Consider the following 13,929-nt stretch of genomic DNA (forward strand, 5'->3'; position numbering starts at 1 on the left):
TTTACTCAAGTTCATACAATGCTAACAAAAAGTGAACTTCTTTCAGAATGGATCATGAGATCTAGATGGATTAACTTCAGAGATGAATTTATTTGAGCTCCCAAAGAATAGCCTTATCAATACCCTGAGCTCATTTAAATTGTTACATGAGTTAGCATATTTACAACTAGCTGAAACAGAAGCCTCTAGAATATTAAGCTAATATATGTTCTTTCCTAGACAATGCTGTTAGTTAACTCTTAACCTGATGCCATGAGATATCTCTTGAACAAAGATCAAGAGCAAATCATTACGCCTTATAAGAGATACAGCACTCTATGTGGACAATGCACCACATATCAATATTTTCTAAACTTTATATTAAGACATTAACCAACAGCAAAATCTTATTTTAGAGCCTAAGTGCTAGCTTTATGACATTAAGTCCTACAACTTATGGGCACAATACCATGTATCTTCTTTCCTCATAATAATTTTTTAAAAAATACTCATCCTTCCATTTGAGTATCGTTTGATCCGTTTTCAGTTCAGCTACTCTAAACGTATCATTACATTTCTCACACTTTTTGTAACACCAAACATTAAATATACAGAATCTCAACAGTGGAGCATCCAGAGTGACTACTCTGTTTCATCCATTTAGATCACAAATAGACCCCAATGTATTAAAAAAGAAACATAATCTGATTTACTAGAAAATCTCCTGTCTGAGTTTACTGTTCCATGGATCTATTAACCAAAACGGTCTCTGCTTCACACAGCTACACTGGAAAACCAGGTCCCCCTGTACTGGCCAGACAGGGTGGCCAGGTACATTAGAGGATCCGTGAGCTGAGAGCTTTTCCTCAGCAGCACTGCCTAATAATTACAGTGCCTTAATACACACCACTTTGAATGGATCAAACTTTTTTTTTTTTCATTCTCTTGACGAAAGAAGTCTTTGGAGGGAAGAACAGGTTGGAAGACTTTGTAACTCAGGAAACATTTGAAAAAATTGAAAGCAAGTCTCTAAGACAAAAGGTTCTTTAAATTTTTGCAGCATTGTAGCCTCAGGGAGGGAAGATGAGGAGGGACTGCTGGAAATATATAGTGGCACTTAAATTCTCTCTCACCGATTAAGAAACTATATTGTAGAGCACCTGTTCCTGAAGATGGTATCCACTGATGCTTTGAATTTCTGAATGGAAGGAATAGGTGCTCAAGTGCCTATACTACTTCCCTCAACATGGCATACTGGATCTCTTGGCCAACGATGCTCCCTTTTTCTACTGTATAATTCTCTGTCCAGTCTGCCATCTTTCTCAGGGGTTGCAATGAATGGTTGCTGCATTAGCTCTTTGATTGTCCTGACAATGCACAATTCTGGTCCAAGTACTAGAGGGGAAGCCCTATAGCAGAAAAAGCAGAAAGAGGACAAAGAATGCAGACTGCAGCACGTGATGCTAACTGGAACTTTAATGCTATTTATCCAATAACTCCTTCTGAATACTCATTCGAAGGGAAAAATGACACAGCTCAAGCAATAGAGAGCTATAAATAGGCAAATTTAAAGCTCCTACCCTTTTTCTTTTTTTGCTCGTTGTTCTCCAGGCAGAGATCTAGTAAACTAATCTGCAGTTACTCAAGCAGAACAAAAACAACAGGTTCATAAGCACAACTGGCCACTTTCTCCCCATTAGCAAGAGAGTGGTTCTTTCTTCTGTGCTGAACACAGGATTAACCGGATTGGAACAGCTCTATGGATCTTAATGTTAAGGATAGCATGATGTCAAGTTCTCTGCTTATAGTTTCACAAGTACGCAATACTTTTTTATTTTCTACATAAATACAGTACATTGTAAATATAATTTTTAATATGTTTCAAGCATATCACAAGCATAACAAATGGATGCAATCACGCATTTGAGTCATCATCCATTTGATGAACTATGTTCTTTCAGAAGAACGTAATTCATTGCATCAGAGTGAGCATGATTCTGCTACACTGAGGTAAGTGGGATACCAATTATAATGGTTTAGAGCCAGCGCTTTCAGTGCAGAGCAATTAAAAACTATTCTTTAATGAGTTCTAAAATAATCTCATTAAAACAAAAGTGATCATTAAAATATTAGCAACATTAATCCTACAGGTTAATATGCTCCATCCATATCCAGAAGGAGTTCTGCTGACCTGCATAAATTCAAAATTTGTAAGAATTGGCAGTAGATTTTAACACAAGACTGATAATAATTTCCTGGTCAAAACTGTAGCTATTAATGCTGGGCTTTTTTGGTTTGGTTTGGTTTCCTTTTCCAAATCAAGCTTAAAGAGTCACTTGTCTTTTTTACATCTGTTTAAGGTTACAGAGTGAGGTTGACTCTTTTGGTAGGAAATGGGGAAAAAAGACTTTCTGTTAACGAACAGAATGTTGAGACGACCTTGAGTAAAATCGCTTGGGAAAGATATTTAAATAGCACTGTTCAGAATTTGAATTTTTAAGAGTTTGGTTAAACAACCTATTGTCATTTACATGACTATCCAGACAGTTCCAACTGAACAACATAGACAACCTAATGCAGTTAGGTGTCAAGCAAAAGAAATTCTGGTGTACTTTGACTGGAAGAAGCATCTTACCTTACTGCTACTTAGCAGGTTTACAGATTTGTTAGTTTGTCATGTAAAAATGACACCACTTTGTGTTATTTACCTTTCTTCTCCTGGAACTTTAACACTGTCAGTGTTCTCATTTCCGTATTTGTTTTCCTGGCAGCACAAGTTAATAATGAGCTCACACCTGCTGAGACTGTGTTTACATTCAGGACGTCCTTTTAAAAAATGCATGTCTGATCTCACACACAATATTACTGGTGTCGTGTACACTGATCTACCACTTGCATACAAAAGCCACCAGTTGTGTCTCAGTCTGATCTTTGCCCTGAAATTCCTCCTTTTTTCCTAGTCTTAAAAGGGAGGACCAGCTGGCTTCAAACTTGGCAGCAATATTCCCATTCTGAAACCCCATATGGCACAAAAGTCATAGAGAGCTCACTTTAACAAAGCACATCACAGGAGATGGGTATAACTGACTCTGACAGAAAGAAGAAAAGGGAGCACATAATACTTCTTATGCAAACCCTTTCTTCGGGTGAGCTTCAAAGTAAACCAGTGGCAATTACAGCTGGATCATACTTTGTGGTGCTAATTCAGGCAGAAAAGTGACAGTCATTAGCCTTTCAGTCCCCAGGTATATCCCTGGCAACTGATCCAAACAATAATAGCAGCATCACACAAGTAGGTATTCAGAAGCATTTTAAAAGGTGAGACCCATAGTCCCGAATATGCTCAAAAATAAGATTCGGTGGGTTTGCAAGGTTTAGAAACACTGGGGCAAAGGAACGGGAAGGGGCAACTGCAAACTGGACAGGACTCCTCTTATGTTTAGAGACACACTGGCTAGGCAAGGAGAAACTGGTATATTACCATGAAAAGCATCAGGTTATTTTGAAAATACACAAAGACAACGTATTTGCAGTTTGGCTGTTTTAACAATATCACCTACCTTCACTCCATGTCCAATATCATCTAGAATTGTATAATCAATAGGTTTCCTGATGTAGCGAACTGGTCGCTCCAAGTTAGCTGGTGCAATGATTTTGTGAGTTCTTGAGGTGTTTTTGTTTGTAGTCAAGATACCAATTTCTCTTCTAGCAACTTTCTCTTTGTGAATGTCCACCGTCTACAAAAGACGCAGTGTATTTACTAACAGTGGTATGCATTTGAATACAGAGTCAGTATAAAAAAAAAATTGAATCAGTTCCAACGTTTCTAAGATCTCTGTACACTGTGCTAAACATATCACTACATATACTTGATTACATGATCTTTGTTCAATTTGTTAAACTTGCCACCTCTAAACCCACACTAATAGCCACAGGTTCTTTGGGTTTTCTGGTACTCTCATTCTTTACAGTTCAGCCAAATTCCTTCTCCTTTCCATTCTTAGTAGTTCCCATTAATTTACTGACACTGCTTTATACAATTCTTTCAATCATCCTTTTTAAATTTACAATTTTTCTCTAAGCTTGTCTTTGAAATAGTCTCCAACTAGATTAAGTGCAAGGATACCTTCCCAAACCTTAATTTTTATGACCTCAAAAACAAACCATAAGCAGGTTTTCTTACACTGCAGAACAGTTTGCTACACTAGGACTGGTAGTCATATGATAGAATAAAATTTCACTCAGACAAATCGACAAGGTATTTCAGTCATTACAAATCACTCATCACAAAGCAATGATTAGATTGTAGAAGGTGCTCAGTACTAATTTATTCACAATGAAGCCAGCGGTTAAGCCTAGTACCTTCACTTAGAATGCCCAAGGCCAACACCGAAAATCCTTCCCTCCACGTATTACAATGAGTACCACAGGAGAATCTCTAGTGTAAGACAAAGCCCTGCTGAAAATTCATTGCCTAAAAACACATATTTGAATCTTGTTAGGCCACAAGACTAGGAAAAAGTTACCAAAAAGTCTATCTATCCCTTCCAGGAAAATAAAATCTCTTAAATCATGGAGTTGCTTGCATCATTTAAAACAAAAATAACTCCTTGCTCACAAAACAGCTTTCCTTATGTGGAAATTTGCCAGAGTTGTGAACAAACATTTTTAGCTCCAGGGTTAACAAAAGAGTAAGAAAACAGCCAGAATCACTACCATTAGGATTTCTAAACATTCATAGGATTTCTTGTTACCACTTCAGTGATTATGAATGGTACCAGAACGACTTCTCACAGTTAGGAGACAGGCTCTGTAGTAACTAAGGAACAGGTACAAATGAGAATCATCCTCATAACATATTTTAATTTTATTTTTTTGTGGGCAGGGATTGCGGCAGTGGGGTTGGTTACACTGTTTTACCCTTTTGTTTGTGTTACTGATAGGAAAACAAGCAAAATGGACCGTGTATTACCTTGTGTAATCATCACAACCTTTAAAACTATAAAAAAATAAATAAAAAAACCAACAACCAACCACTTCCAAGAAGTTGTTTCTTCACATTCTTTCCAGAGAAGAATTTCCACAGATAACAGGGGCATTATATGGCAACTTCAATTATTACCTATCAAGATTACCCAGTACTTCCCAGCAGCATATTTTCAAAATCTTGCAACTTTGCTAAAATTAAGCATTGAAGACAGCTTTGTCATGTACATTTCTGCCACCTCTAGTACCACCTGCCTAGAACTGTAAGGTTTCTACTAAAGCTGAAGAGCTATTTCTTAAAACAAAGCTACAGAAAAATAGATTATTCAAGGTCAAAATATGTCGGCAACCCTCTCTTTGGAAAGCTCAAGTTCATTGAGCATGATTTGAAATTTAATAGGGGTAGTTAAACTATCTGGGACACATCTTAACATCACCCTCACAAAAACCCACCAAGATTTGGCCAATATATAAACTCTGCAGAAATCCATGGTTCATAGAAGCTTATCAGAAACACAGATATTTCCACGACTACTTAACAGCCAAACCAGTCTCCAACCAATTTTGCCAAAGTCCTTCTCGAAGCTCCCTGCGATGACCAGGTCTATATACCACCCTCCAATACAACAGTGCAGATCAGATCTTCACAGCTCTTACGATATTATTGATTGTACAAGCACCAGTGCAAACAGAACACACAAACATGTTCCAGGCCAGAGTACCAAAAGTGTACCATTCTGCATCAGGGTAAGATTCAATATTTTATCTTCCATTGCAGGTTTTTATCCCTTATCCGTGCCAGACCTTTGCTTTTGCAGCATAGTGGAAGGAGAAGTTTTGGAACAAGTAGCAGTCATGCCAAAGAGATCATCTACAGAATCCTCACCTCATCTATTGAGGGGTTAAGCAAACGGTATGTTATTGCAACAACTTGGAGGACAGTCTCGTGTTTAATACCACTGAAGAATTCAATCTCAACGATTATCTCCGACTTCATCTATGATCTAGACATGTCACTAGAGAAGTGCAAAAACATTACATTGACTTGTATGTTCCTTGTCTCACAGGCCTCTGATACCATTTGCTAGAATGTTAAACAACCTCAGCTGCAATAGCAGCTGCACCTCAAATGCCATATGATGTTTCAAATGTACTGAAACATCAAAATCTTATGGGTCTGAATCTGGGCACTCGAAACTAGTTTATGCTTTGGACACTACACTCTCAGAGCCTTAATTTCGATCTACAAATCAGAAAGTAAAGTAATTAGTGCAGTGTTGGCAAGACGATTTCTCCCTTTCTCTCCATTTCAAGTGCTTGACCTCTGCAACTTTAAAGATGTTCTTCTAGTATGTGCTTACACAATTATCTATAAATACGAGTACAGATATTTAATACATAGGTTATCGTAGCGATGGTATCTTGGCACTGTGGAAACTTGTTTCCATGAATGAAAAGTGTGGTTCTTTAATTATTCATAGGAGTTGTGAGTACAACTGGTTTCCTTAAGGATCCTTAAGGTGATCAGTGAGGCATGGCTACAGTAACAAACAATGAAATGCATAAAACCTAATTAAAACCTGAAGCTCATCTAATGGGAATTCTCTTGCATGACAATTCAGAACATCTCCTTTACCTTGAATAGCTATGGAATAACTAAGAGTATAAAAACGGCATGTAATTCTGGTACATACTCCTAAAATTGTATTGAAAAGCATTTTGCTGGCAGGTTTATAAAAAATTTCATTTTCTTGCTTAGTAGACTACTGGAGTCATAAGACCTTAAGACACCTATAAAACAGCAGAAAGCAACATTGAGGTATTTGATTAGTACAGAAAGGAACAAAGATTAACCTGCTACTGCAGAAAATTAAAACATTTATCCTCAACACACAGGTAATTATTGCCTCCAGTACTAGCATCAATCCCTTAAGCGAGACAGGAGAATGCTAGCAGAATGCTTATTCAGCAGTTTAGAAACATTCATTGAGAAATTCTTGGGGTTAGAGCTAGACTAACAAAACACCTGGCTTGGAAAGTCTGTCAGGAAAAGCAGATGGGATACACTGTGCCCTTCTATAACTTAAAACACTGTTTTCTAACAAGAAATTTCAGACTCTTGACAGCATTATGACACACTTTTTCCCCCATAGCTCCATTACCTTTGGCAAAAGCTTTTAAATGACAGTTGGTTAGAGTTTAGGCTCATTACTATCATCTTTTCGTATGCTTTCCAAGATGCCTGCAATTAAAAGAAGTGATAGCTTAAGGGGGGGAAAAAGTATAAACCACTGCATTTTTTTCTATTAGGAATTTGCTGGCCATTTTGAAACATCATGTTTCCATATTGAATACACTAAAAACAGTCTCAAGATCTGTAAAGATTAAAATAGACAAAACATTAAATCATTTCTAGGACTCTAAAGTTAACACTATTTACCACTTCACTTAAAAGTCACTGAACTCAGAGTTTTGAGAAATATTCTGTTCTACCTGTAAGTGAAATTTCTTGTGCTGGTTTTGGCTGGGGTAGAGTTAATTTCCTTCAGAGTAGCTAGTATGGGGCTATGCTTTAGATTTGCACTAGAAACAGTGTTGATAACCCAGGGATGTTTTAGTTACTGCTGAGCAGTGCTTACACAGAGTCAAGGCCTTTTCTGCTTCTCACACCACCCCACCAGCGAGGAGGCTGGGGGTGCACAAGAAGCTGGGAGGGGACCCATCTGGGACAGCTGACCAAAGGAATGTTCTATACCATATGATGTCATTCTTAGCAATATAAAGCCGGGGGAGGTTGGCGGGGGGGCTGCTGCTAGGGGACTGGCTGGGCATCGGTCAGTTGGTGGTGAGCAATTGTTTTCATTTGCATCACTTCTCTTTCTTGGGTTTTATTTCTCTCTTTTTGTTATTTTCCTCTTCATTGCAATTTATTATCAGTATTATTATTTTATTTTGATTATTAAACTGTTTTTATCTCAATCCACAAGTTTTCTGACTTGTACTCTTCTGATTCTCTCCCCACAACCTGCTGGGGGGGAGTGAGTGAGCAGCTGTGTGGTGCTTAGTTGCTGGCCAGGGTTAAACCATGACAGCACTTTGAAAGTCTAAACTGTAATGACATTTCATAAATAAAAGTCTCCAGAAGCCTTTATTTCTTCCTCTTCTCAAAACATTCTAATTTAAATCTATCATCAGTCTATTAGTCTGGGCTTTTAAAATTCAGTTTAAAAAAAATCTTACAAGAATGCTTAAATATAGTGTTGCTGGGCTTTTATTTTTTTTTTTAAATCTAATTTGATAGCATTTAAACAAACCAATTGCAAATTACCTTGAAAACTAGATTATTACTTTAAAATGAGTAACTGTCTAATTTTGACACGTTAGAAATGTGACATTAACTGCCTCCACTCAACTTGTACGTAATTTATACACAAAGAAAGAGGTCATAATGATACAAAAATGCTGAAAAGCTACTTGCTCCATAAACAGGTAATATATACTGTGGAAAATTAGATTTTCATTACCATTTTTGAAAGCATTTGGCTATTCTTGTAAATTGCAAGAATAAGACAACTGAAAACGGCTACAAGCCTTTACTGGCGTATCAATGGAAGGTCCAAGTGAACCTGCAGAGACCAACCAGCTCACACATATTGCTACAGTTCAGCTAAGCAACACATGCTAACTATAGAGAAGTTCAAGTCTGCAGTCTATTCAATATCTGTTCTCACGGCCGATATCATGGGAGTCAGATTCTGTAAGAAGAGGATGAAGCAGATCACGCAGTGCCATTGGAGATAATTCATCACTATCACTCGTCATTGTGATAACGCGCTTGTTCATATAATTAGCATCAGAGAAGAGTTTTAAAGATGACTTTGCTAACTAAGAGTATTCTATAACTAAACCTGAAAAAATATTTCTCATCATACAAATATTAAAACCTGAAAATCTGCCAGATTAATTTAAAGAATTTGGACATTAGCAACATTTCACAGTGTCTGCTAACTTGAAAACTTTAACACAATTTTTTTTAACATGTATAAATATTTATACAGATGATCTGTGTTTAGGATTTAAATTTTCAGCCAAATATGAAACGCTGCATATCATCTCATTCTGGACAAGAAGGCAAATAAGAATAGATTCATCAGCTTTCAGACCAAATCAAAGTAATCCTAAATTTTAAACCAATAGGATTTAATCACTTGCATAAAAATAGTTTCAATAGTAACAATTTCCTTATTCAGGACCTATATATAATCTGAAAAAACACAAATGGTTATCAGCTTCCTTTTCAGCTCTTTGATTAAGTTGGCATTTAGAAGGAAACACGGAAAGTTATATAAATTGGCATTCTATCAATGAACGGAGAACCAGAATATTTTATCTTCTAAAGTTAATCACATCTCTTCCAGTTGGAGCTACACTTGAACAAAACAAGCACTTTTGAAAAAGTTTTCTTACTAAGAACCACATGATTTTGTTCCCTTCTTTGGAGAATATGTGGAATTCCTAATCAGAATTAAAAGCAGTATTATACATCCAGATACCATAATTTGGATTAGTGTTTTCTAAACTTAAATATCAATACCTACTGACCAAAGCATTAGTGCAATAATGCACTGCAAGCAGATGGTAATTACCGCCCTGTTTTCTGTTCTACGTTACTGACACCATTTCAAGTCAGACTGACTGAAATCATAATTTGGCAATGAGGTATTATATCATGAGGCTTTTTAAGTGGTACTAGTAAACAGTCCACTAAACTTTACACCCAACATAAAAAAGACCGAGGAAGTCTTCTGCAGGTTAGGCTTGTTCCAGGAGAAGTATAATCAAATTTCCTGAAAAGAAATTATTTATTACACAGAAACTGTGAGAAAATAAATTTATTTTTAAAAGAAAAACAACCACTGAAATTTAGACAGATAATATAACCATCTACAACACTGGTATCATGGGATGAAGCCATTTCCGAACATACTGAATTCAGCTTAATAAAGTTCATTGGATCAACACACTTCATGTATGTAATATCCAAAAGTCGAGTACTGTCTCCTCCTCTGATATAATTTCTTCCATGAAGATCTGGGGAGCATCCTACATATGAACGATGCAGACTCCAAAAAAACCAAAACAAAAAAAAACCAACCAACCAACCAAACCCCCCCCCCCAAAACAACAAAAACCCCTTTAATTTTACAGCTATATTTTAAAAAAAAATAACTTCTATTTGGTTGTTCAAGCGCAGCCTATGAATTTTGGCAGATACATCTTCATTAGGTGTTGGGCACTGGTAATTTAGTGCTCCATTTTAAATAACCAGCCATTTTGTACAAATGCCAAAGACAATCTAACCTAGCATCTCAATCTGTTTCTCAGAAGGAAAAAATTTAAAATGCTATGGGCCTTTCTCCAAAAACTACTTTACAGAAACTGTGTGACAAAATGAACTTTCCACATCTCCAAAATGCACAATCCAGTGAACTCTGAATATTTTTATTCGTATACTGTCTTTTGTGTCAGGCTCTCAAATAGTTGAAATACTTGTCAGCTGGCACTAGCCTGTCAAGACGCACATACATACACACACACCTATATACATGCACAGAGGCATATACACACATACACAGCATATATATATATATAGCGCATATATATATAGCACATACACACACGCGCGCGCACACACACACAGAGTAATTTGACATTTTCTGGGGAAAAAATGAATTGACTTGTCCATGGATTAACAAGAAGCATGTAGCAGAAAAAAACCCAAACTTTTCAGCTTATTTTTGAGGATGCAGTTGCATGAGAGAACCGAGGCAATCTAATAGCGTACTACTACCAGAAGGGAAAGTCCTCCCCACCCCTTCCTTTGCACCTGCTCTGGAATTCACCTGACCCCTCAGTGATTCAGCCCAATAAGCTAGCATAAAAGTATTCACTTTTGCTGCTTCAAACCTCTGCTAGCTCAGCAATCCTTTCAGCCCCAGCAAGTTAACAGATCAGCTCAATCTGCTTATTTCCTACCTTACACAGCTCCTACTTTCAAAGGCCTTTCTAAATACCACAATATTCTTTATTTAATTTATGATGTTATCACATGGAGATCAAGAAACCCTAGCAGCCAAAATTTATCGGTCAAATAAGACACAAAATATTCAGTAAGGATGCCAACCAACTCACCAGTAGCAGAAAAACAGAAAGTGCTGTATCATTGCTCTTAATTTCTCTTTTAATCCATCATTGGCATGTAAACCTCCAATAAATCTATCATGCACCCTCAGCCCATTCTGGCAGTCAAAATTCTCTCATCAGCATGGTGATGGGACATGGGTTCCTGATAACAGTAGCTTAGTTTACTGCTGCTCAGAAAAACTGCAAACAATGGCAGGAGTTCTGCAGCCATACACAAACTTGAAACATTAATTTTGCCTTCTGTTCATGTCATTGCAAATTGCATTTTATTAAGAAAAGCCAGGAGCAAACTATTTTTGTCATCTATGCTTTTGTCACTAGATACCAGTATTACAGCAACAGGAAAAGTAGAAAAATGACAAGTACTGTTTTCCACCATCCATTTCATATTTCCTTCTTTTAATTTTAAGTGCTGTAGCCAATAAATACCAGGTACAGTAGGTCACCAAACAGGAGCTGGAAAGCTTAATCTATCCCTTAACATAGTATTCTGATTTTTCCATTAGCGATTTTTCTGTGCTTTTCACTTATGCAGAATGGACCCCTCTCCAAACAATAAACTGGCCAAGAATACATTTAATCTCATATCCTATGTAAAATGCTCACACTAACACAGACACATAATCACATGATGAGACCCATTCCCAGAATTAATATGAGAAGAAATGCATCCTTCTGTTCTAAATGCGACTATTTTTCTCAGTCACAAAATGTCAGGTGAGAGTTTTACTCGCTGTGGTTAATTTCAAGAACAAAGAGAAAAAAAAATCAGTAGAAAAGTCTCACTTGTGAAATATGGTTGATTGAAGATTCCATGCGTCGAAGTTGGGATGCCTGGATATCCAGCATTTGGAGAACATTGTTGGCCAAAGTGTTGATCAGATAGGCTACGCTTGCTAATGACTGGGTTGTGTAGGCTTTGGTTTCTTCCAGGGCTCGCTGCTTATCTGCTGACTAAAAGCAGAAATAAAAGGTTTATTTAGTAAAGTCTCTCACACAAAGATTCTTGAATGAACTCCTTTTGTCCGTCTTTAAAGGACAAAGAATTATACCAGTCAAACTAATTTTACATCAAAATTACGATTTTTCCTCCTTTCCATTCATTCCACAAAATTAAGAATTAAGGAATTAAGCTACTACACAACACGCTCATCTTTTCTTGAAATACTTAAAAGTGCAACTTTTTATACTGCATTTTAGCAATAAACTTTAAAAGCACTCTGAGATACTTATTCTTTAGTTCTTCTAAAGTTTGTACTATTTAGAACCATTTAGTTCTTCTAAACTTTGTACTTCAATTAGATCTCATAACAGACTGCAGGATCTGGCAAATACCATATTCCTCATCTCTCCTAATTATTTAGACCTCATTAATGCCACAAATGGTCGTTCACAGTGAATGAACTATAATTACTCCCTTAAAATGCTGAATAAAATGTGAGAGGAATCATTTTTAAAAAGAACAAGTCCACGTTTTCTTTTTAAACGTTTTGTGCTTTTTCACATTGTCAGTATTTTCTTCTATGATGAATTAGTATGATCCATTTTTCTAGTAGCAGAGCACTAAAAATATTTAAGCAATCAAGCCAGAAGACATCCATTAGAAGTTTAAAAACATACATACATTTCAAACATTAAAAATAATAAGCTAAGAGTCTAGTTGTCAGGGTTCTGTGTTTCTTCTTGAATAATAGTTAACATCACTAAGATCTAATTCAGTACAAAGAATACAGATTAAAGCACTGGTAAAACATACAATTAAGATGCTAAGAAACTTTCCAGTTTCCAAGGCTTTGGAATACACTGAATTTCACTTTTAGGTGATCTTTAGCCACCTCACAGGCTGATGGTGCTGTTTCTAAAGCAACAGTTGACAAATGTTCTCTACTCCCACCTGCTATTATAGTACTATATTTCATAATTTCCTTTCCTTTATATATTATTCACAGAGGTTGGGTATCAAGATTCAAGACGTGCTTTTATTAGAGGAGGAATATAAAGTCATTCCATGTCTTTCAGCACAAGCTGAATCTACCATCCATTTTAGTATATGTACTTTGGGAAACATTGGAAGTAAGCATATATCTATTTCAGGAAAATAATTCTTGCAGCCCAAGATATTTCCTAAGACCTTGTAGTGAGACTGCTAGCTTTCAAGAAAAAAAAAAAACAAAACACCCATGTAAACACAGACACGGGACTTCAATTAAATGCGCACATGAAAGATATTCAACACTTTTTCTTTCCTGGCAACCTCTCCTGTGTCCACAAACAACAACGGTAACTTGGTTGGCCTGTTAGCATTTCTTCTTCTTGCAAGCCACACTGGTACCACTTCCTAGTTTGCTTCTGAACAGCAGCAGCTGCTCTGCAGCCATACAAGAGCTCCCACAATGGTGCAGGAGGGGAGGAACGCTGTAGAAGGTAAGCATTCTTGCCTGGCTCTTTCTTTCCCATGCAGCAGACAAAACCAGACCCAGCAGCAGAAGGAACTGAAAATTTTAGGAGACAGTTTCTCAAGGCACAGTATGATGATGTTCCCCAACAGAGAACGCTTGTAAAGGCTGCCTTATATCCAGCTATAAAGAAGTTACATAAATTCTATCCCCAGACCCTGTTAAAGAACTCATGACTTTTAGCCAGCTGGATAGCGTGTCTTTTATATAAAAGAGCTCCAAACTCAGCTTAAGGACTCCCAAATGAAGGAATACAGAGCTCTTTGCCTCTGCTCTCACACTGTTGACTTATAAATTCACTCTC

The 13,929-nt window shown here is 36.9% G+C and overlaps 1 protein-coding gene across 19 annotated transcripts in view; it reads right to left on the bottom strand.

Moving 5' to 3' along the window:
* Nucleotides 1-13,929, bottom strand: part of ABI2 (abl interactor 2) — a 69,615-nt gene that overhangs the window by 30,023 nt on the left and 25,663 nt on the right. For 14 of the 19 annotated variants that reach the window (XM_087730785.1, XM_087730782.1, XM_087730784.1 and 11 more), the window contains exons 2-3: nt 11,956-12,123; nt 3,540-3,716 (exon numbers count right to left, since the gene is read on the bottom strand). In XM_087730785.1, the coding sequence (XP_087586911.1) occupies nt 3,540-3,716; nt 11,956-12,123 (345 nt within the window). The remainder of the gene's footprint in view (nt 1-3,539; nt 3,717-11,955; nt 12,124-13,929) is intronic. The other 5 variants (XM_087730795.1, XM_087730796.1, XM_087730788.1 and 2 more) reach the window with 1 other exon arrangement.

Source organism: Nipponia nippon, unplaced genomic scaffold, assembly GCF_047370975.1.
Source record: "Nipponia nippon isolate SJK-2023a ecotype South Korea unplaced genomic scaffold, ASM4737097v1 scaffold_5, whole genome shotgun sequence".
Classification (NCBI taxonomy): domain Eukaryota; kingdom Metazoa; phylum Chordata; class Aves; order Pelecaniformes; family Threskiornithidae; genus Nipponia; species Nipponia nippon.